The sequence below is a fragment of the Apium graveolens genome, chromosome 1, assembly GCF_009905375.1.
Source record: "Apium graveolens cultivar Ventura chromosome 1, ASM990537v1, whole genome shotgun sequence".
Taxonomy (NCBI): domain Eukaryota; kingdom Viridiplantae; phylum Streptophyta; class Magnoliopsida; order Apiales; family Apiaceae; genus Apium; species Apium graveolens.
In genome coordinates this window covers 140,248,642-140,273,920 of record NC_133647.1, presented here as the reverse complement: position 1 = coordinate 140,273,920, position 25,279 = coordinate 140,248,642, and the positions used below count along the sequence as shown (strand labels likewise).

The following is a 25,279-nucleotide window of genomic DNA, read 5'->3' as shown; positions in this document are numbered from 1 at the left end:
GAAGTCGGAAGAGAAGACAACTGAAGTCAATTAGCTCAAAACTCAATGTAATATGATTAGAGCGTTATAAATCAAGATAGTCTAATGTAGTTATATGTTCAGGCTAGAGGAACATCTATCTTGTATTCACTTGTAAATTTCATTTGGAATCTGGAAAATGTTAAATATAATCCAGAACTTTTCTGTTATTTACTTTATATTACTGTTTATATCTTTTTCTTATTTGTTAGTTGAGTTATCCTCTAGGTATTTGTTGTTATTGTCTAACAAGCAAATAGGGGGAGATTGAAAGGCATATGTCATAGCCTACTCGTTTATTCGAGTATTTAACTCAACTCAAATAAGAATGTAATAAGTAAATAGTGGATCAATCATCAGAGAGATCTCACAAAGTAACATCTGTCAAAGAATAAAGAAACATTGTTCATCTGCAGACTTGAAGATTCACTGGAAGAAGTTCAAGAATTTGATCATGCCTCAGTGATATAAATCAAGATCGTGGATTTAATCAAATGACAGAGATCTCGTCAAGGTATCATTTATTACAAGGATTCAATCAGAACATCAAAGTCAAGACATGAAGAAACGTCACGAAAGTTAGTCACTCATGAACCAGACAGTACATCGAGTGTCAGCATTGAAGTGGCGGAATTGATTCATAAGTCTCAGTGACTTTCAGAAGATTGTCAGAAGAATGGATGCTGCTTAGGGTTAGTATTAATTCTCTATTAATTAATTAAGTCATATAATTTAGTTAAGAAAATAAATTATATCTGCAAGGATTAATTTATTGATTAATTGAATTAAATTGATTAATTAATTTAGAATTAATATTAAGGATTTACAGAATTTTAATTGGTTAAAATCTGTTTTAATTCTAAAAAGGCAACTGATTGTACTAGTATGACAATCGGTATGACAATTGATAGTCATACCGAATGTCATGCTAATTCAGTTGATTGTCTTGATAGAATTATTATTTAGATTAAAATCACTTATTAATTCAGTAAAACAATTTCATTTGAACTAATATGACAATCGGTATGACAATCAATAGTCATACCGAAAGTCTTGCTAGTTCATTTTAATTGTCTTGCTAGCTCTAAAAGATTGTCACACCGAAAGTCTTATTGGACAAAGGATTGTCACACCAGTTCATTAATCTCGGCTGTGTTGATTAAAAAGAAGCAGAAGACAAATTTATTCATTATCATCAATCAAACAGAACTCAAGAACAAAAAGAAAAAGGAGCAGAAAAATATTACATCTCTTCTGCAACTTCAAGATCAATTTCTAGATTGTAAAGTTAAATCCAATCAACTAGAAATACTTATCTTGTTCTTGTGTATCAATCTAGCGGATTAAAATCCCTAGAACTTAATCTCAAATCGCTTTTAGCATTTGATCTTTTAATTACAAAAATAGAAAAAGTTCATGTCGAATTTATTCTAGATTTGTAATAATTGATTTGAGATTAATCCTTTGTAACCGATACCGTAGTTGTAACACCTTTCAAATTTAATAAAAGTTTTATTTAACTTGAATTTTGTTTCACAATTTTATTCCGCATTTTATTCGACGAAACGGTATTGTTTGCATTCAACCCCCCCTTCTACAAACAAATTGGGACCTAACAATACTTTTGAAAATCTTGGAAGTCCTCTTCCATGCATAATACACACAGAGTTCCAGTGTATAACTGTATAAAAATATCGTTGCAAGGTGATCTCCTATATCTAACCTTGTCTGAACGTTTTTCTGAAACCTTTGTCATTCATAAGACAATCATTAACTAGATATAAGTTTAAAAGATGAAGTTACAAGATACTCCAATATACTTATATCTTTTCCGAATACTACTTGAACTACCACCGTTCAATGTATAAATAGTTCATCCCATAGATTAAGCTACAAGACAAAACTTGTATAGAATCAATCTTTAAAATATCATCAAAATAAAATGAAGTTATGAGATACTTCATTTGATGCAAACATCATTTTGAAAACTTGACCCTGCCAACACTCAACAATCACCCAACCGTAGCCTTTCTATCGAAGTGCTCTACGTAGTGTTGCAGAAATATCCAACTGGATGATGAACTCATTACGGGAGTTTGTCGCGCCAGGAAGACCACTTATGATGATCAGTCGCAGTAGTACAACCCCACCATTTTCTACATGTAGAGGAGAACCTGTCGGATTTACTTGTCAACCGAACACTGGACTCCTAAGTAATGGACCGTCTTAGCGGAACTTCCAGGCCATTTGGGCCAATATAATTAGGCTGGGCCGGCGCCACTCGACCACTTATGCCACTCCTAGTTCAGATGAAATCCATGACTCTGAAACGTAAAGCTCGTCCCCACTTTCCCCAAGTAGAAACTTGTTGATACGGCTTCACCAAGAAGTCGTATCTAGTTGGAAAGGAAAACACTCTGATATTTCCCAGGCGATGCCTGTTAATGGATTAACTTGTTCCAAGAATTTTACTTCCCGAGTATTGGGTAAGTAATCAAAAACTCTTTTATCAAGACAGCAACCTTGTTGCGAATATAAAACATACCACAGAGCCGGATCCCTCAGGTTTTGAGCGAGTATTTAAATCCCCTTCGAAAGGAGGATCTTAAATATAAAAAAAATGAGTTTTGGGATCCGCTCTAACTTTTAAAATCATTTTGAAGACTCGCAAATCATTTTTAAGAATGTTTGGAGTGATGCTGATTTAATAAAATAAATCAGTCCCAATATATTAGAAAATATCGAATATTATTATTTAAATAATATTTCCATAAAGAATAATCTTTATAAAAATAATTGAAGTAGAAGTTGTAAAACTTATACTTGAAATGAATATTAAATAACCAAATATATACTTATACGAAAGTACTATCTTTATTTGAATAATCAAAAGTAAGTTTGATTATCGACACATTATTTTTTAATAAAATAAAGAATAATAATTAGTAAATAATCAGAGTCATAAGTCCTGGAATGAATATTCAAATAATAATATTCACTAATAAAATAAACGGAGTCATAAGCCCTCGAATGAATATTCAAAATAATATTCATTAATAAAATAAAGTTATCGAATAAACCTTATTCGAATAATAGTTTTAAAAACTATTCATATATATATATATATATATATATATATTATACTCGGGAGCATCGACTCCCGGTTTTAGAAAAATGTTTACCTTTGGGTCCCCTATACTAAGGGTATATGCAAATTGCCGCTTATCTCTAGCATAGGTATTATCAACTGAAACAACAGATATATGTATCAAGAATACGAAACAGGCATGCATATATACCATATCACATGCTACAATATATCGTAAGAATTTGCTAATAACAATCATGCATCTATCACAAGATAATGCATATACAAAAGTATACATCACCACAACAGTATAACGGGTAGAAAACTTGCCTGAGCGACTGGGGGTTACAAATGGCTTGGGATGAGTCTGGTAACCTATAAACAACATATAAGTTGGAATTAAACCAAAGTCACTTATAAACCTATACTTTAACCAATTTAGACTCTAACGCTCGCTTTGCGCTTACTGATTCTCTTAAGTCGCTCGAGTACCCTCGGCTCCACCATTTTTAGTAAATTAACCATTACGAGTTTTAAGGCGATTCTTTCGCGAGTGCCTTACCAACTGCCTAACACAATTTACATAAATGTTTCATACTCCAATTAGTCCTTTTAGGTCATTAACCTATGTTTCAAAGTAAGGTGAGGGGTAATGATTCGTTCGCGAAACGCCGTTACTTAAAACGGTCGTTTCTCCTAAACCGTTCATCGGATTCAAACGAACTACATATCAAAACGAAGCTCGTAACATGAACTATCTAATCATGGCAATGGTCAAAACCTATCAGTGAGTTCACAGGTCCTAATGTTAAGAACAAAAACAGCCTATAGTAAATCGGACATTACGACGGCTATGTTTACGCGATTACCCAAATTTAAACCACTCCAAATCATCTCACAATCAACATCCCAACCAAAACTCCATTCATACTACATCATAACAGCCCCAAAAACTTCACATTATCAATTTATACTATTCTTAAACATGAATTTAAACTACAGTTAAGTTCATTAATCAATAATCCAAGAACTACCACTCCAAAAACTTTACAAAACCAACTAATCTCTACATTCACAACAAGCAAGCCTCTCATGAATTATAACAACAAAACTAAACCTAATTACTCAAATAAAGTTAGGGTTTGGAGGGGTTATACCTTCCTTGGAGAGTGAAGAATCAATAAGGAAGCTTTAATTAACCACTAGTTATCTTTACTAAGCTTGAATCTTGAAGAAAACATAAGAAAACACAAAGTTAGTTCTTGAAAACACTATTCACCGAGAACTTTGATTAATTGATTAGCTATGTAAATCATGGAATCTTGAGCTTTAACTTATGGCTCATCTAAGTTATGAATTATGGAAGCTAAAGAAACAAACCTCTTGATTTTTGAAGGTGTGTAGCTAGGGTTTTGAAATTTCTTCCTTGGTTTAAGAAGAAAAAGTCGAGAGCTTTTGTTCTTGAAGAAGTAAGTCAACTTCTAATTTTGATGAAATGAATTGTTTTGGCTTGGTTGATTGCTTTTGATTTGTTTTGTTACCTTTTTACCATGGTAATTTTTGTGTGGTTCTAATTCAACCAACAACACACTTTGCTTGGTCATGCTTATGTCACCATGTGATGTCACCCTCCCTCCTTTGTCCTCTTCTCATTGGTTTGATGACATCACCCCCACTAATCTCTTTGATTAGCTTCTAATTACTTGGCTAATGACCGCTGATCTGTTATACGGTTCGCTTAACTTTCGTTTTCGTTTATCGTTTGGGGGATCATACCCGGGATCTTATTACTTGGGTTCTCTTAACCTTTCTCAATACATTGTATTCCTTTTATGATCCTCTCTTAAAATCCTTGAATTTAAATTCTTTTTATCCTGTTACCTTATACTCAATTCTTTCGATATCTGGTGGATTTTTGGGAAAATTAAAGTGTTCGGATTTGGATTCTGACGATCTTTACATACACTTATATACCACATAGAGTACTAATAATATCCCAGAAGATCAATAAAAGAACCCCTTCATAGTGTGGCATGAAAAGTTTTCTTAATCAGCATAATCAGCAAAACACTATTCATAAGGGTTTCAAAAATTCCAAAAATTGGGGTTATTATACATGCCTTATCAAATTCAATCAAATGTGCTAAATGATTCTATGACTAACCCTACTCTTCAACCAACTACATCTGAGATCAAGGTTGGCCCAAAGTTACCTAAGTCAAAAGATGCAGGAGGAATGAAGTCTAGGAAAAAGACTAACAAGGCTGGACCCAAGGAAACTTGGGTACCAAAATCAACTTGATTGATTTTGTTGTGTGCAGGGAAAAAGAAGGAATCTATGGTACTTGGACAGTGGCTGTTCAAGGCACATGACAGGAGATTTCACCCTGCTCACAGAGTTTAAGGAGAGAGCTGGCCCTAGCATAACCTTTGGAGATGACAGCAAAGGGTTCACTATGGGATATGGCTTGATTTCAAAAGAAAATGTCATCATTGATGAAGTTGCATTAGTTGATGGTCTCAAACACAATTTATTGAGCATCAGTCAACTATGTGACAGAGGGAACACTGTTTCCTTCAATTCTGAAGCCTGTGTTGTCACAAGTAAGAAGGACAACAAAGTGGTTCTAACTGGAGTTAAGAAAGGGAATGTGTATTTTGCTGACTTCAACTCTATAGATGCAGAATCAATTACTTGTCTTTTCAGCAAAGTAAGTCCAGTTGAAAGTTGGCTAAGGCACAAGAAGCTGTCCCATTTGAATTTCAAAATAATGAATGATCTAGTCAAAAAGGACTTAGTTAGAGGATTGCCCCTAGTAGAATTCACAAGGGATGGGCTGTGTGATGCTTGTCAGAAAGGAAAGCAAAAGAAAGTATCATTCAATAAGAAGCTTGAATCTGCAATTGATGAACCACTACAACTGCTACACATGGATCTTTTTGGACCAGTCAATGTATTGTCAATTTCAAGGAAAAGATATTGCCTAGTGATTGTAGATGATTTCTCAAAGTTTTCATGGGTTCATTTTCTTGGATCAAAGGATGAAGCTAGTGAAATCATTATCAATCATATCAAGCAAGTCAACAATCATCCTGATTTTAAAGTAAGGAATATTAGGAGTGACAATGGAACTGAGTTCAAGAATTCAACCATGCAGTTGTTCTGTGAAGAAAATGGGATCATGCATGAGTTCTCAGCTCTAAGGACTCCACAACAAAATGGTGTGGTGGAAAGGAAGAACATATCACTAATTGAAGCTGCAAGAACAATGCTTGAAGAGTCAAAACTCCCAACATACTTTTGGGCTGAGGCTGTTAACTGTGCATGTTACACTCAGAATATTTCTCTAATTAATCAGGCAAAAGGCATAACTCCCTATCAATTGTTCAAGAGAAGAAAACCAACTTTAAACTTTCTGCATGTCTTTGGTTGCAAATGCTACATTCTAAGGAATTACCCTGATCACAAAGGAAAGTTTGATGCAAAGGCTGATGAAGGAATATTTGTTGGTTATTCTGCTGGAAAATCATATAGGGTCTACAATCTAAGAACCAACATTGTCATGGAATCTGTACATGTTGTATTTGATGAGAAAAAGATTGATGGACTGACAGATGAGGGACATCATGAAGGACTCAAATTTGACAACATTGAGATATATTATGATGATAGTGAAGATGAGAATGATGAAGAAGGCACCTCGAGAAGAATACAAATTTGCCTTTGGATAATGCACAGAATGATGCATCCGTTGAAAGTCTTAATTCAGCTTCCGTTGAAAGAAGCAATGCAGCATCTGTTGAAAGACAAAGTGCATCATCCGTTGAAGTTCATAATGAAGCATCCATTGATCATAGTCTCTCAACAGATAATCAATTCACTTCATCAGTTGATAGAACTTCCAATTCTTTTCAAAGGATCAGCAACTCAGAGGGAGTTTCAACCAATCAATATTCTATCTCACATCATGACAATACTGAGGCAACCTCATCCAAAGCTAATCTACCACCTCAAAGGAAATGGACCAATGATCACCCTTTTGAACTGATCATTGGTAATGCTACATCTAAAGTGCAAACTAGAAGGGCTACTCAAGATGAATGTTTGTATAGTAGCTTTCTGTCACAAGAGGAACCTAAGAGAGTGGAAGAAGCTCTATTGGATCCAGATTGGATTTTAGCAATGCAAGAGGAGCTAAACCAATTTGAGAGGAACAAAGTATGGAAGCTGGTACCCAAACCAAAGAACAAGAGTTCTATTGATACAAAATGGGTATTCAGAAACAAGATGGATGAAAATGGCATTGTCATAAGGAATAAAGCCAGATTGGTTGCTAAAGGCTATTCTCAACAAGAGGGAATATATTTTGATGAGACATTTGCTCCAGTTGCCAGACTTGAAGCCATCCGAATCTTTCTAGCCTATACAGCCCATGCCAATTTTAAGGTCTATCAAATGGATGTCAAGAGTGCATTTCTGAATGGGGAATTGGAGGAAGAAGTTTATGTAAGCCAACCTCCAGGATTTGAAGATCCAAATTTTCCAGACTATGTGTATTATCTGTTGAAAGCACTCTATGGACTAAAGCAAGCACCTAGAGCCTGGTATGAGACTTTGTCAAAATTTCTTCTAGATAATCACTTCACAAGAGGTACTGTTGACAAAACTCTTTTCTTTAGAAATGTTAATGGCTCTACAATACTTGTTCAAATTTATGTAGATGATATTATATTTGGATCTACAGATGATAAGCTTTGTAAAAAGTTTGCTAAGCTAATGCAAAGTAAATATGAAATGAGCATGATGGGAGAGCTAACTTATTTTCTTGGTTTACAAGTTAAACAAGTTAGTGGTGGAATTTTCATTAGTGAAACTAAATATATTTATGATCTTTTAAAGAAGTTTGACCTAATGGACTGTTCATCTGCAAAAACTCCCATGGCCACTGCTACCAAGCTTGAATTAAACAAGGCTGAAAAGTCTGTGGACAATTCAAGTTATAGAGGCATGGTTGGCTCACTTTTATATTTAACTGCTAGTAGACCTGATATAATGTTTTCTACATGTCTCTGTACTAGATTTCAAGCTGACCCTAAAGAATCTCACTTAGTGGCTATTAAAAGAATTTTCAGATATCTCAAAGGGACTCCAAATCTAGGAATTTGGTACCCTAGAGAGTCTGGTTTTGATCTAATTGGCTACTCAGATGCAGATTATGCAGGCTGTAAAATAGACAGGAAAAGCACAACTGGCACCTGTCAATTTCTAGGGAATAAGCTTGTGTCATGGTTCAGCAAGAAGTAAAATTTTGTTTCTACATCAACACCTGAAGCTGAGTATATTGCTGTTGGTTGTTGCTGTGCACAGATACTGTGGATGAGGAATCAACTATTTGACTATGGACTAACTGTTGACAAAATTCCTATATTCCGTGACAACATAAGTGCCATTGCCATTACTGAAAATCCAGTGCAGCACTCAAGAACCAAGCACATTGACATCAAGTACCACTTCATTAGGGAACATGTGATGAAAGGTACAGTGGAACTTCATTTTGTTCCAAGTGAACAGCAGATTGTAGACATATTTACCAAGCCACTTGATGAATCAACATTTACAAGATTAGTAAGTGAGCTAGGTATGCTTAATTATTCATAAATTTATGTCCTCTTTATAATCTTCATTAAAGCCTGAAATGAATTTGCTGCAAGAACAAAGTTGGTTTTAAGAAAAGATTATTCTATCAATGGATATTCCCTATCTGTTGAAAGCCAAAATTGTTCTATCAACGGATGTTCATTATCCATTGAAAGACAAATATATTTCTGGTAATTTTATCCTTCACCGGATAAAAAAAACTGTGTTAATCTTCAACGGATAACTATTTACCTCATCCGTTGAAGTGTCACATCAGTTACTTTAAGTGAGTCACAGTCGTTGATTCTTTTAACTTACCCGTTGATACATATATACACAGGTGTATGTATTTGTATTAAAGGCAGTTTTCAGAATTTCTACAGTTTTCTTTATTCTCAAACGACTGTAATTTATTTAAAAGTATCATTTAATCATTTTATTTACGTTTTAATTCAAGAAAGTATAAAAGCCCATTGAATTCTTATTTTCAATTTACGCTTTCTTGCAAATTTTACTCTCTTTCTCTCCCAAAACTCTCAAGTTTTTCTCTGCAACCTCTACTCACAACAATGGCACCAGTAGTCAAAATTATGTCTCAGTCTGGATTTGTTTATGAAAAGAACAATTTTGTAGCCTTGGTTGAAAAGAATGAAGCCCACTCTGATTATCACAAGATGATGGACTTCATCAAAAACTGCAAACTAAGTTATGCAATGCTGGAAGCCCCAACCATTTACTGTGAGGTAATTGAGGAGATTTGGACAACTGCAGAGTTCAACTCCACAGATATGATCATTGCTTTCTCTCTCAAAGGTAAGGATTACTGTATTAACTGTGATGATATACAGTCTTGCTTTAAGTTGCCTGAGAATAATGTCATGACACCACACACTGATAAAGATGTATCTGCTATGTTAGATTCCATAGGCTATTCTTTTAATTCTGCTAGTTTAGGAAGCATTAGAAGAAAGGGCCTTAGGAAAGAATGGAGTTTTCTTGGAGATGCCTTTATCAAGGTTTTCTCTGGGAAGATTAGCAATTTTAATGCCATAACTTCATCTCTTGTTAATCTGCTCTACATGCTAGTTTCTGATAGGTACTTTAATTTTAGCAACTATGTCATGCTAGAATTAGGTTCCAGGTTAGGTAACAAAGCTAATAGACCTCATAACATCTACTATGCTAGATTCTTTATGTTATTGGCTAACCATGTTGCTGAAGGTTTGGTCATAACTAATGAGAGCAATAAACTAAAATGTTGGGCATAAGAGAAAAGGGTCCTTGCAGACCTTTTGAGAATCAACCTCAACAGCCAGGTGCCATTGGTTTATTTACCAATAATGAATGCACCTCAGGTAAGTGAGGTAAATACTTCTGCAACTCCTACTTTTTCCAACCCCATTGTTTCTTTGCCTCCTAGTGTGGCCATGGAATCTGTGTCTTTGTCCCAACAGATTCCTACCAAAGCCACCAAAACTAAAATTCCAAAACACAAGTCAAAGAAAACCACCTCTGTTGTTTCTCAAAAGACAACAGTTGTAACAACTACCAAAAACCCTGAAGGGAGTGAACAGGGTGTGAGTGGTGAGGGGAGGGGTGAATATCAAGAAACCCCCCAGGATAAGGTGGGAGAGGTGAGTGGTACCCTAACCAGCCAAGCCACAGTCTCTAAAAAGGCTGTGGTGGTTCAAAAGGAGTCAAACACATCCCTAGTTGCATCCTCCCAAAAGGATGCAGCTATTGAAAAGAGTCCCCAACCAGGGACACAGAACAAAAGAGGGAGGGACACTGAAGCCACACATTCACCTGTCAAAGCTTTTTCAAGAAGAAAGAAGGCTAAAACCCTAGTTTCCATACAGGGGGCACACACTGCACAGATACATCCACCTGTATCTTTGCCTTCTCAAATTCAGCTTGATGTGGCTCCAGCAAATGTGGAGTCACAGCCCCATTCTCTCATAATAGACACACATCAATCACCAAATTCTCCATCACCCTCTCTGGATGTGGATATGATATTCACATCATTTCCTGATTCTCCCTCTTTAAAACTAAGGGAGGAGCCCCACTCAAATCCTGGTGATCATCATCTGTTAGATGACTTGTTGGATCATCAGCCAATTCTTTCAGACTCAGTTGAAGAATCTGTGTCACCTCACTTAAAATCAATTCACACAGATTCAACAATTATGTCTCTTTCAATATCTACATCCTTTCCTTCTTCAACGGATATCTCTCATCCGTTGACAAGTGGTTGTTCTTCGACGGATAAGCTTAACAGCAGTTATCCGTTGATATCATCAGTTTCCACTTCAACGGATACTCCCTATCCGTTGATGGTCTCTACAGACATAACTGATTCTATTCCAAGTGTAGAAGACATGGTTACTGTACAATCACTTCTAGGATTGAGGGAAGGGAGTGATAATTTGAGTGAGAGGATGGGTTGCTCCCAGGCAAAAGGAGAGGATGAGAGTCAAAACATGCATGCTATTTCTTCCAGCATGTCAAAAGTAAGTGAGGGGAGTGCCACCGTAGTAGGTAAGGGTGAGGGTGTGAGGGTGTGTGTGAGCCAGGGGGAGCCCCTGATGCAAGAATATAGAGAAAATGAGAGAAAGGTAGGTACAGAAGCTATAAGGGTGGATCCAGCCATTGCTAGTGAGTCAATGATTGTGGATGATGCTGACTAGGGAAGACAATTTCAGCAACATTACAAAGCTGAAATTGATAACATTTCCTTGGATGCTGACACTTTTACTCATCCTGTTTCAGCCTATCAACTGTTGGATGCTCAGGGCAATGTGGAGGCAGAACAGACTTTGAACATTGTACACACTTCAGAATCTCTTCTAAGAGATAAAGCTGCTGTTAATAGCCTGCCTTCTCAAGCTGGTGAGCCATCTGAAGAATTTGGAGCAAATTCTAATGATGATGACTCTAATTCTTTGGATGGGAGCATGAACTTAGGGGGAGATGCAGGCCCAAGTTCTGTTCCAAATCTACCTGAATGGGCATGGGCAAAGGAATCTACACCAGGACAGTTTGGTGTAGCTTTGGTCAAGCAAGTAATGACTATTCAAAAGGCCCTTCAGGAGACTACAGATGCTGATACAAAGGCTATACTTCAAGCTCATCTAGACTCTCTGCATCTCTTGCAGTTGCAGCATCTAAGACAGAATTTAAGTGTGGATGAACTCAAGCAGGATATTGTTGATCTGAAATCCTACAATGCTGAGAAGTTGGATTCAGTTATGCCTTATGGTACTATGCAAGATTTGTTGGTGAGATTGAGGAGAGAATCTGATGCTAACAAGAAGCTGGCCAGGTTGGAAAACAGAGTTCAAATCATTGAAGACTCTATGGTCACCATTCTTCAGAATCAACAATCTCAGACAAATCTACTTATGCAGCTGGCAAAAGCACAAGGCTTGACCCCTGTCCTTGATGATAACAAAAAGGGGGACAATAAAAGGGAAAGGGAAGGAGAGCCATCAACAACAGTTCAAATATCTAAAGTGTTAGTTCCTACCATCACCACTTCTCCAACTCTTCAAATCAAAGGAAAGCTTGATGGAATTGATCTAATCCAGATAGCAGCAGCTGAGATGCAAGTCAAAGAGTAAAGGAAGAAAATTGATGAAAGGATGCAACAAATCTTTGGTTCTACAACTTCTAAATCACAATCTGTGAAGCATAGCACAAAGGTGGAGCCAATCATTATGGAGCTCAAGCCAGTTAGGAGGAATAAGGTTGGAGAGACTTCTTCCAAGAATCTGAAACTTATGGTTCTCAAGCCCAACAACAGATCCAATAAGGACTCTACAAAGAACCCTCTAAGCCTTGCTCAGCTGAAAGAAGTGGACTTTCCTCTTCCAAAGCCTGATGAAGACAAGGTTTTGGGTGGTAATATCATGAAGCACAAGGAGACCAATGATGTTGAAAGGAGGAACATGGCTATTATCTTTAGAGAGGGAAAGAGTATCTGTGTGATACAAGGACATCCCAAATTCTCAATAACCAAGAGGGAAGAAGCCAGAAGGTTGAAGGAAGAAGCTAAAAAGTTAAAGGCTGATAAAAGAGCACAAGCAAAGCTTGAAAAACAGCTAATGTCAAGTCAAGCTGAAGATAAGAAAGAAATTCAGGACAAAAGTGAATATGCAGGTATGGGGGACATGGTTAGTGATGATGTGGAAGAAAGGAGTAAGGAAAGAAAGGAATGGCAGAAAGGGAACCGAAAGAAGGCCAATGCAAAAAGAAAGATGGTAGATGAGACTGAAGAAACCCAATCAAAATCCAAACCACTACCTTCTATTCCTGAACCCATTGTGCCTGACCCCTTTATAAATATCCATGGTGAAACAATCACTCCTAAGGAGGAACCAATTGATTGGGTCACCATCAAATTGCCCACCTTCTTAACCACTTCTCCACCATCAAAGAAACAGAAAAGGAAAATCAAATCAATAGCTCCTTTAACCTCAATCAAATTCACTCAGAAGCCTAAGCCTAAGCCACAAGCCTCTAAGGATGATTATGTTCACATTTGTGACATAAAGGAATTTTCAGACATTGAACTCTATCTGGATGAGCTGGAGGAAGTAAGGGGAATAGATGCCTACAGACAGCTTCCATAAAGACTAGTGTTCAAATACAAAGAAAGTGGGGAAAGGACTTGGCCTCTCTACAGGATTCTGAATGAAGGCTACTCTACCTTGGTTAGAGTCTACTCAGCCATAAAAAGGGATTCTGGCTTTACCAGGACTGCCAAGACTGAGATTCTCAACAAGATTGCCAGCATAAGGAAGACTTGGTGGGAGCCCAATGCCTTGCCTAGAACATTACTCATCCAAGAAAGAGGAATTACAGTTCATAAATCACCTCACTGGTTGATGGAGTTCAGAGACAATAAATGAGTCAGAAGATTTTTCAGACTTGAAGATCAGCTCAAGATTGCCAGTAATGAAACTCTCAAGGATATGCAATCTAAGTTGGACATCAATGAAGAAGATGAAGCTGAGTTCTACAGACAACTCCAACTCCAAATGGAGGAGAATGACAGGAGGCTAGGAAAGAAAACAAGGGGTCAAAGGAAAAGAAATTAATCTGCTCAGGTTAAAGGAGCACCCTTGGAAACAATGTAATTCTTTAATTCCATCTCAGCATACACATTTTTACAGCACTTTTGAATTTCTGCTTTATTACAGTTCATATGTTTATTAAGTATTTTGTTATCATCAAGTTATACCCAAATTTATGCCTACAATTCTAGTAGACATAAATAGAGGGAGATTGTTAGGAATATGTGTATTAGTTTGATGATAAGTTAAACAAAACACTTAAGTAGAAATCTAGTATTTTGTAGTCTCAACGGATAAGACCATCTTGGCTATCCGTTGAAGGAGTAGCTTTACTTAGAAATGAGTTTAGTATTGTAGCACATTTCAGTCTCTGTATTTAAGTTGTACTTCTTAAATGTTGTGGGAAATTATTAGTCATGTTGACTACTAGTGGATATGCAAATAGGAGGGCTAATTGTAAATATTTCATGCCTTGTAATTTTGTATAAGTGAAATAGCATCAACTGATATTAAAGGCCTTCAACGGATGAGAAACAAAGCTTCAACGGATGTCTCTAAAGCTTCAACGGATAACATCCATCAACGGATGAGTGTTTCAACGGATAGTGCTTCAACTGCTAATGCATCAACGGATAAAAGCTTCAACGGATGCCTAGTTCAAATAGCAGTTGATAGTGACAATTCATAAGCTGACAGAGGCACATGGGTTGACAGAGACAAACTGGAATGTGGCAGCTTCTAGGAGGAATCAAGAAAATGCAGCTCTTCCATTCTGGTGCAAACAAGGAAGTATTCAAAGATTCACAGCCAAACCTAAATTGCATTGGATAGAGAAATGAAGAAGAAACATGTGAAGAACCTTTTAATTGTATTTTACAGTTTTGTCTTCACTTGTAAACTTGGTGATATATAAACCAAGTAGAAGCTAGTAATTAGATGTGAATTTTCCAGAGCTGTTTAGAAAAATCCAGAGAGAAAATCATCTAGTTTGTACTAGGAAGCAGCTGTGATTTAATTCTTTGAATCACAGATTTTCTGAAATAACACATCTCTGGTGGAACAATAAATCCACCACAAAAGTTTTTAAGTCTGTTGTGTTCTTTACATTTGTGTTTGAATATATATCTATCTGCATTAGCTCAAAGCAATTCACACACACTTGCTCATCAAAAAACATAGACTAGAAACTGCTCAAAACTTGAAAAAGTTTTGATTTTTACATTCAACCCCCCTTCTGTAAAACTCATTGTTAGTTCACTGGGAATAACACAGTGATTCATGCTAGTGAGGATGCTTAACTCTGGATGTTTTTAGTTTTTGATTAATACAACGTATTTGCTTTAGTATAATTTTAGTCAATCAATCTCTCAATTTTTATTGTGTTACCTTCTTAGTTAAATTGAGTCAAGAATTACTAGTGAATGGTACCTTTGTCTCTGTGGGATCGACTCTGACTTACCCTACTACATAGTTAGAAGGCTTTTTTAGGAATCATTATTTGATAGGCACGCGACGGCCTTGTCAAATTTTTGGCCCCGCTGCCGGGGACAAAGCGATATTAGATTAGTAAATTTTTGAGTTATTTTAGCTAAGTCTTTTAGTTATGTGCTTCGGCTATTATTCCCTTGTTATTGATATTGGTTTCTAGTTTTCTTGTTGCATGCAAACTCCAAGTTCAGGTACTGAAAACTTAATTGCTTTTAATCCTGAAATTGAAGCTACAGCAAGAAGACAATCAGGTGCACGAAGGAACCAAAAAGACATGGAAGTTATTGGTGAACCAGCTAAAGCTCTTAATGAGTAGGGTATGCTAGATATTAAGGACGTACTCTCCAGTATTTTCAGACCAATAGTCACGGCTACCCACTTTGAAATCAAGCCTCGATTCGTTCAATTCATCTCCAATGATTCTTTTGTAGGATTGTCCACTAAAAATCTTGTTGATCATCTTGAGAGTTTTCTGGAGAAGTGTGATACAATAAAGTTGATTGATGTTAGTGATGATGCGATAAAGCTGCGGTTATTTCCATTCTCTCTTCGAGATGCAGTAAAAGATTGGTTGAAAGATGAAGTTCCAAACAAGTTCACTACTTGGGATGGTTTAACAAAGGCCTTTCTACTCAAATTTTTCAGTCAGAAGAAGACTGCATAGCTCAGGAACGACATATCTAACTTTCATCAAGATAATGAGGAGTTTCTTTATGGTGCATGGAAAAGATACAAAAGGCTTCATAGACAATGTCCTCACCATGACATTCCTGGCTGGTTTTTGATCCAGACATTCTACAATGGGTTAAGACAAGAATTCTGAATTTTTGTTGATGCTGCTTCTGGTGGATCTATTATGAAGAAGAACACTGAGGATGCGAAAGCTTTGTTAGACGATATGGCGTCTAATGATAACTATCCGTACAGTGACATAAATCATCCTAAGAAGGGAGGTAAGTATGATTTTGATGCTCTAACCATGTTGAATACTACTATGCAGGCAATGGTTAAGAAGATTGAGCAATTGGATTCTTGAACTTCATCTTCAGTTGCCTCATGCGAGATTTGTGGTGTAGTTGGACACACTCAAAATATGTGTCAGTTCAATCCCTCTGAATTAGCAATGGAACAAGCAAATGTCCTTTAAAACCAAAATCAAAGGCAATAATATTATCCTTACTCTAACAAGTACAATCCAGGTTGGAGAGATCATCCTAATTTCTCCTACAGAAATACTCAGGCTCAAGCTCAACTCCCACCAACTCATCCACAAAAATCTAACTTGGAAAATCTTTTGGAAGGATTTATCTCAACACAGGCAAAGAAGAATGATGATTTTGATGCAAGTATCAATGAGATGAATGCTCACAATAAGTTGATGGAAAATTCGGTTACTCAAATTGCTCAGCAGTTGAGCCAACTCAACAAGTCTTCAGGCCAACTTCCTAGCCAAACTGAACAACCACAAAAAGGTCATATCAATGTTGTAACTCTGAGGAGCAGAAAAGAATTTCCAGAACCAGATTTAAAGTTGAGCAAAAGTATTGTGAATGCTAAAAATCATGAAGATGACATTATAGCTGAAAAGTGATCGAAGAAGAGGCAGTGGAAGAAAAGCCGTACGTGCCTCCTGTTCCTTTTTCACAAAGGTTGGCACAAGCTAAACTTGAGAAGAATTATAGTAAATTTCTTGAAATTCTGCAGAAGCTGCACATTAATATTCCATTCATGGATGTTTTATCAGAGATGCCTTCATACACAAAATTTCTCAAAGATATATTGTCAAGGAAGAGAAAGATTGAAGAAAGTTCCATTATCTCACTAACGGCAGAGTGTAGTGCCATCTTGCAGAATCATCTTCCTAAAAAGTTAGCGGATCCAGGTAGCTACTCTATTCCTGCCAAACTAGGGGATGTTGAAATCAAAAGAGCTTTATGTGATCTTGGAGCAAGTGTCAGTTTAATGACATTATCAATCTCTGACAAGCTTCAGATGCGTGAACTGAAACCCACACATATCTCTCTACAATTGGTAGACAGGACTGTAAAATATCCTCTTGGTGTACTTGAAGATGTTCCTCTCAAGGTTGGTAAATTTTATGTTCCATGTGATTTTGTTGTCATGGAGGTGGAAGAATATGCAAATATTCCTATCATTCTTGGGAGACCTTTCTTAGCTACTGCTGGAGCTATAATTGACATAAAGAATTTCTTTTCAAGTAGGAGAAGAGAAGATGTAATTTAAGCTCCAAAACATAATGGGACACCCTTCTATGGATGAGAAAATAAATAGGGTGGATGCTCTAGAAAAAGTAATTTACATCAAAACTAAAAATTTATTATGTGAAGATCCATTTCAAGTTGTTCTGGAAGGTGACATGGATGAAGAAAATAAGGAGTGTACGGGCTACAAGAAACTTTTGGATGTAGCACCTCTAGCTATGTTTGATCATTCTATTGTGTTGCGTAATGAGAAAGTTAAGGAGAGTTCAACGCCTCCTCAGGTAGAAATAAAATCACTTTCTACATCTTTGAAATATGTGTTCATGGGCCCTAATAATTCATATTTTGTTATTGTCAATGCTGAGCTTGATGACATTCAAATTGAGTTGTTGCTCACAGTTTTAAAAAAATATAAAAATGTCACTGGGTACACTATTGATGATATTAAGGGCATTAATCCATTATTTTGCACACATAAGATAATTCTTGAAGACGAGCAAGCCTCTTCTATTGAACATCAACGAAGACTTAATCCTAATATGATGGACGTAGTCAAAAAGGAGGTTTTAAAACTTCTTGTTACAGGTATAATCTACCCTATCTCTGATAGTAACTGGGTTAGCCCTGTGCATGTAGATCCAAAGAAAGGAGGAATGATCAATGTCAAGAATGATAAGGGTGAGTTGATTTCTACTAGAACCGTGACAGGGTGGCGAATGTACATTGATTATAAAAAATTAAATAAAGCCACTAAAAAGACCATTTTCCTCTCCCTTTTATTGATCAAATGCTTGAAAGGTTGGCAAAACATTCTTTTTTCTGTTATTTGGATGGATATTCAGGTTTCTTACAAATTCCCATCCATCCAAACGACCAAGAAAAAATAAATTTTACATGTCCATATGGTACGTTTGCATATCGTAGAATGCCATTTGGATTATGTTGTGCCCCACCAACCTTTCAACGATGTAGGATGGCAATTTTCTCTAATTTTATCGAAGATATAATGGAAGTTTTTATTGATGACTTCTCTGTTTGTGGAATATCATTTGATGCATGCTTACATAACTTGGAAAAAGTGTTGCATAGATGTAAAGAAGTTAATCTAATTTTAAATTGGGAAAAGTGTCACTTTATGGTACAAGAGGGGGTTGTTTTGGGTCATGTTGTCTCAAAAAGAGGCATCAAAGTCGATATAGCTAAGGTAGAGGTTGTTGAGTGCTTACCACCCCCAACTTCAGTGAAGGGAGTAAGAAGTTTTCTTGGGCAAGGGGGATTTTACTGCCATTTTATACAAGATTTTTCAAAAATCGCTCGACCTCTAACTAAACTCTTAGGAAAAGATGTCCCTTTCGTTTTTGAAGATGCTTGCATTGAGGCTTTTGACAGGTTAAAGAAAGCTCTTATCTCTGCTCCAATCATGCAACCACCATATTGGAATTTGCCATTTGAGATCATGTGTGATGCTAGTGATCAAGCTATTGGTGCAGTCTTAGGTCAAAGAAAGGATGGAAAGCTTCATGATATATATTATACAAGCAAGACCTTAGATGGAGCTCAGATCAACTATGCAACAACTGAGAGGGAATTGCTAGCGGGGGTGTATGCTATGGAAAAGTTTTGATTGTATCTTGTTGGTTCAAAAGTTATTGTTCACACAGACCATGTAACATTGAAATATTTGTTGAGCAAGAAAGATGTTAAACCTCGTTTGATACATTGGATTTTACTCCTTCAAGAATTTGATTTGGAGATTAAAGACAAGAAAGGAGCTGGAATGTGGTTGCTGATCATCTTTCACGCCTTGTTCTTGATGGTGATGCTAGTAAAAATATTTCAATTAATGACTCCTTTCCAGATGATCACCTATTTTCTCTTGCAAGTATCGAGGTTCCTTGGTTTGCTGATATCGCTAACTATCTAGCTAGTGGTACTATTCCTCATGGTTATTCATCGCAACAAAGGAAGAAGTTTTTCTATGATGTGAGGAAGCACTTTTGGGATGATCCTTTTCTCTATAAATCTTGTGCTGATGGTGTTATTAGAAGATGTGTTCCAGAAAATGAGATTGCCTCAATAATCTCACATTGTCAGGATTTACCATGCGGTGGTCATGCAAGTACTACTAAAACTGCTGCTAAGATTCTTCAATGCGGTTTTTATTGGCCAACTCTCTTTAAAGATGTCCACCAATATGTTCAATCTTGTGATCGTTGTAAAAGAACTGGAAATATCTCAAGAAGAAACGAGATGCCTCTTAATAGCATACTTGATGTAGAGACTTTTGATGTTTGGGGAGTTGATTTTATGGGACTATTCCCCCCATCTTTTCAGAACAAATATATTTTGTTCGCTGTTAACTATGTTTCGAAATGGGTTGAAGCTATTGCAACTCCCACTAACGATGCTCGTGTTGTAAGCAAGTTCTTTAAGAAGATAATTTTTCGCAGATTTGGAGTGCCGAGAATTTTGATTAGTGATGTAGAAAAGCACTTCTTGGAGAATCGGTTTAAATCTATGTTGAAGAAATATGAGTTCATCATAAGGTGGGGCTTTCTTATCATCCCCAAACAAGTGGTCAAGTGGAGGTCTAACCGCGAAATCAAGACTATCTTGGAGAAGACGGTCGCAAAATCACGGAAAGATTGGTCTATGAAGCTTGATGATGCACTTTGGGCGTATAGAACTGCATTTAAAACACCCATTGGCACAATTCCGTACAGATTAGTCTATGAAAAAGCATGTCATCTACCGGTTGAATTGAAACACCGTGCATTTTGGGCTATCAAAAAGTCTCAATTTTGATTTGCCAGCAGCATGCGAGAAAAGTCCTCCAACTTAACGAGCTAGATGAGCTTCATTTTGAAGCTTATAATAGCTCCAAGCTGTACAAGTAGAAAGCAAAAAGATGGCATGACAAAGGGCTATTACGAAGAGAATTCAAAAAAGGAGATTTAGTTCTTCTTTTTAATTCAAGGTTGAAACTTTTTCCGGGAAAGCTTCGTTCTAGGTGGTTTGGTCCGTTTAAGGTTATTAAAGTTTATATGTATGGCTCTATTGAATTATTGGATACACATGGAGGATCATTTAAGGTGAATGGGCAAAGATTAAACATTACAGAGCTGGTGAGTCGATCGAAGAGAAAGTGGATATGTCGCTTTCTACCCCTTCTTCAGAATGATTGATAAGGAGGTCGATCTAAAGACCTTAAAAAGCGCTTCTTGGGAGGCAACTCAATATGTTGGTAATATAATTTATTATATTATTATTACTATTATTATTATTATTATTATTAGTAGTAGTAGTAATAGTAGTAGTAGTAGTAGTAGTAGTAGTAGTAGTAGTAGTAGTAGTAGTAGTAGTAGTAGTAGTAGTAGTAGTAGTAGTAGTAGTAGTAGTAGTAGTAGTAGTAGTAGTAGTAGTAGTAGTAGTAGTAGTAGTAGTAGTAGTATTGTACTATTATTGTTATTAAATATTTTTTTATTTTTAGGAGATTAGTTATTTTTATATTTATTTTAACTCCCACAAGGTGCCTTGATATATTTTATTTCAAGTGTTTCAGAATAGAATTGACGTGCACAACATTTTTTGTTGAGGTGCAAGATTTTCTCGATACCCCTGGTCCGGATTGACAACCCGCGGTGTGCATACTCACGGTTTAGCCAACTATTTTTAGCATGACTCAAATATTGCGGTGTCTACTTACCTACCCGGGGTGCACTTATTCTCTGCTTTCTTTTTATCTTCTAATCAATTGACGTTCCACGGTGCGCTGGTGCATCCCACGGTGCTTCTATCGACTGTTGTACATTTTATTTCCTGCCTGCTACTGCAAACGCATGTTGATCAGCTGTTTCGAGCTTTAATCTATGCACCTGGTCCACCACTTATAATAGGATCATTAAGCTCAGCCCGAAGCCCAAATCAAGAAGGCCATCTAGCTATATTCTAGCCCAACAAAGCTCAAACAAGTCCATTCCAGTAGCTTCTTCATCACCAAGTCAGCATCTAGTCATCTGCCATGTCATCACCTAGTCAGCATCCACGTCATTAACTAGTCAGCATCCTTGTCATTGCTTCATCAGCATCCACGTAATTGCCAAATCATCCGCTATCTATCTGTCATGTCAGCGCGAGTCACCTACATCAGGTCCAGTCAGCGCCACGTCAGCTGCTTCAGTGGCTGACTTATAAAAATTTATGATTTGAATCCCAAACCTCCTACATGAGAATCCCTAATTGCCATTCCTAACCATCTGGGCTACCTTGCAGTTGGTGTTATAATGTATACTCACATTTATATATCCTTAAGACGGGCCTGAAACTAAAGCATGTGAAGCCCATTCTCTTTCCATTCTTTTTGGACCGAGACTTCGTGCTTATGCACTAGGAGAGTATTTTTAACTTTTCTTTGTAAATTTTTTTATATATTCTTTTTATATTTTTTTAGGATTGTATTAATTAAATATTATATTATATTATATATTTTATTCATTGAGGACAATGAACCATTTAAGTGTGGAGATATGTTCTTAATATTTAAAAAACCAAAAATAATTTTACTTATGAGCATCGCGAACTTATAAGATAGTGTGTTAATTCTTAATGAAGTGAAAGTGAATTTAAGGATTTAGAACTTGCCATACTAGCATAGGTTCGTGTGTTATTGTTATGCATGATTCGTAGGTAATTTTAACCATCTTACTTGCCCTATGTAATCACGATAGATAACTTGTGCATTAAACCGTTATGTTGTCAAATTCTATAGACATATAGGGTCTCAATATAATTGGTGTCTATTCAGCTTCTATCTTTTTTATGGATGTCTGGTAGTATGGTACTCGTACAACGAAAGTTGTTGTTTATCAGTTTCGTGTTATCTGATTAGTGTCATCATCATTACATGCTAAGGTTGAGAACAATAAGGCTATTAAATGAAGTAAAATTTGTATATAATTGTCTTGTCTCAAAAGTATGATAGCATGGATAAGTACGCATTGTGTAGATTTATTTCGCATGATTAATTCTGAGTTTTATATCTATGAAAAATCATTTGATGCTTGATAATTCCTTGTGTGTTCTTGCGGGAATTTTAAAACTTGAGATGTTTCTTAGTTAATTTTAGTGAGTCAAGCATGCTTTCACCTTGTGAGGATTTGAGCCTAATTTATGATTGGTACACTATATATCAATCCATTTTTTGTTGTGTGATGTTCATCATTAGGCATGTTGCTCTAGAACTTGCTTTAAACCGTTTTGAGACTACATGATATATGTATGCATGAATATAATAAAGGCACTAGGATTAACCTTATTATACATAAATAGTACCCATGATAAATAATATCTAGTGAACCCCCTTGAGCTTATATTTGTTTCCTTCGTATATCACCAATCTTGAATTTTTGAGCCTGCCTGTTTTTTCTTGTCTTGATATACTGGTAGGGCATATTGATTCAACTTCATGGTTGGTGAATATTTAGTATGGCGATTTCTTTAGTTAAAGAGTTACAATTTGGTGGGAATTAATATGATTGAGCTACTTGATCTTAGAAAGAAAAAAAGATAAAAAATTAAAGTATCAAGTCCTCCTTTGAAATCAATGGGTACAAAATGCAATGTCATATGAAAAGGACGATCCATGTGCATGTGTTGGTATTAAGCGCAATCTTGGTGACTTTTCACTGCTCTTGATTACTGGAGAATGACTTGACTTTGAAAAAAATTGAAAAAAATGAAAAAGAAGATCAAGTAGGATTTGTGTTCATTGATTATTATAATGTGAAACAGGGGAAGTACATGGTTATATGTACTTAACTTTTACATGATCTGCTCATGTTGGGTGCTTAAATTAAAAGTGAACATTATGCTCTATTGGTTTATCAAGCATAGCCACTTGTTAGCCTATTTCTTTGATTCCCTACCCTTTATCTAAGCCTCGTTACAACCTTTGACAAAGACCTTTTGATTCATGTATACATATATAAGAAGTAGTGGAGATTTAGTGGACAACCAAGCATATGGTAGCACATATATATTGACTGACCTTGAGTGAAACACTTACACCTATATACTTGTATGAGTTGAGAGGCATATGATATTTTTATCCATAGCGTGCTTACATACTGAATGCGGCTTTGATGTCTATTTCATGATATTTTTGTCTAACACGATATTGTGTGCATACTTGGATTATTATGTGTTAATGATAACTAAAGTGAGAGTACTTGTACTTTCAGACAGTTTCAGGATGTTATGTGAATGGGATTTATAATATGTGGGGTACTATGATATGTTTCATGCTTGAGAGACTTGGTGATTGAAAATATTTGATTTTTTGGGTATATCTTCTATAAACCCTCACGAGACAAAACTCGTCCTACTGGGGCTGCCTGGGGGTTTAACAACTTGTTGCATGTGCTCAATGCAATCGTGTCATCTACGAAAGTGGAGTTAGTTAGTTAGTTAATATTAGTTTGTATTTCTTCTTTTCCCGAGGACATGCAAAGTGATAAGTGTGGGGATGTTTGATAGGATATATATTTATATATATATTATATGATTTTATTCCTCATATTTGTTACATTTTGCATTGATTTGGATTTTTATTAATTAGATTTTAATGTTTTATTGTAGGAAGTAGTGAAATCCTGAACTTGGATGAATTGAAGAATTAGAGTTTAATTTGGAGATGTATTAGAAGGAAATTCGGATTTGTTGGACTGCATGCGCGCAATTCACTATTTGGGCCATACCTTGAGTTCCAGAAATCGGAATTGGACGATTTAATAGCCCACGCGAAACTAACGGAATTATCTTTCATTCTCTAGGGGTCCAAGTATCAAATTACAACTGGAGAAGGTTAGAATTATTGAAGAAAAGTCAGCTGCGAATTTTCCTTTAGAAACCCAATCAGTTTAGGAAATATACTTATATTTTTCCTAGAAGCATTAAAAGACTTCTATTATATACATATGCATACATATACAGAGGAGAGGGAGACGATTACTTTTCTTCTTGTAAAAAGATTGAAGGTTTTCTTCTCTATTCTCATTAATATCAATTATATGTTCTTATATATTATATGTTTTGTTAATCTAGTTATGAGTGAGTAGATTTTTAATCTAGGGTTAAGTTGAACCCTAGTTATGATTGATGTATGATTTTCCCGATTATCCCAATTTAGTTATGTTACATGCCCTTGCTTATTGAGTTGTGCTTAATTAACAATTACATGTCAGACGTGATTATGTGTATTGTTTGAACCCAATAACTATTTATCAGCGAAAGTTAGATTTAGGTGGTTGTGATTTATCAAATAAGGACATGAATTTCTCCATAAAATAGGTAGAACGGATTGTTAGTAAGTTAGGATATTGTGTTTAATGTCTCTAAATTACATGATACCATGAAAATAGGCTTGATTGTATTTTAGAGAAGTCATTAATTCTCGAGAGAGGTTATCGGTATTTTATAGGGCGTGTCTTTCCTCTTGAGTAGTATATGATTAATTGGGGCAGGATGCTTAACTCTGGATGTTTTTAGTTATTTGATTAATATAACGTATTTGCTTTAGTATAATTTTAGTCAATCAATCTCTCAATTTTTATTGTGTTACTTTCTTAGTTAAATCGAGTCAAGAATTACTATGATTGGTACCTTTGTCTCTGTGGGATCAATTCTGACTTATCCTACTACATACTTAGAAGCATTTGTTAGGAATTATTATTTGATAGGCACGCGATGA

General features: G+C 36.0%; 1 protein-coding gene and 1 non-coding gene across 2 annotated transcripts; one reads left to right on the top strand and one right to left on the bottom strand.

Moving 5' to 3' along the window:
- Positions 1 to 15,971: 15,971 nt before the first annotated feature.
- LOC141681617 (small nucleolar RNA R71) lies at positions 15,972 to 16,078 on the bottom strand. The gene has a single exon (XR_012559049.1). It is a non-coding gene; the product is annotated as a small nucleolar RNA R71 (small nucleolar RNA).
- A 960-nt stretch (positions 16,079 to 17,038) lies between these two features.
- On the top strand, positions 17,039 to 17,554 carry LOC141707412 (UBA domain-containing protein Mud1-like). Its single transcript, XM_074510563.1, has one exon. It carries the CDS (start codon positions 17,039 to 17,041, stop codon positions 17,552 to 17,554), a length of 516 nt encoding a protein of 171 aa, XP_074366664.1.
- The last annotated feature ends 7,725 nt before the right edge of the window (positions 17,555 to 25,279 follow it).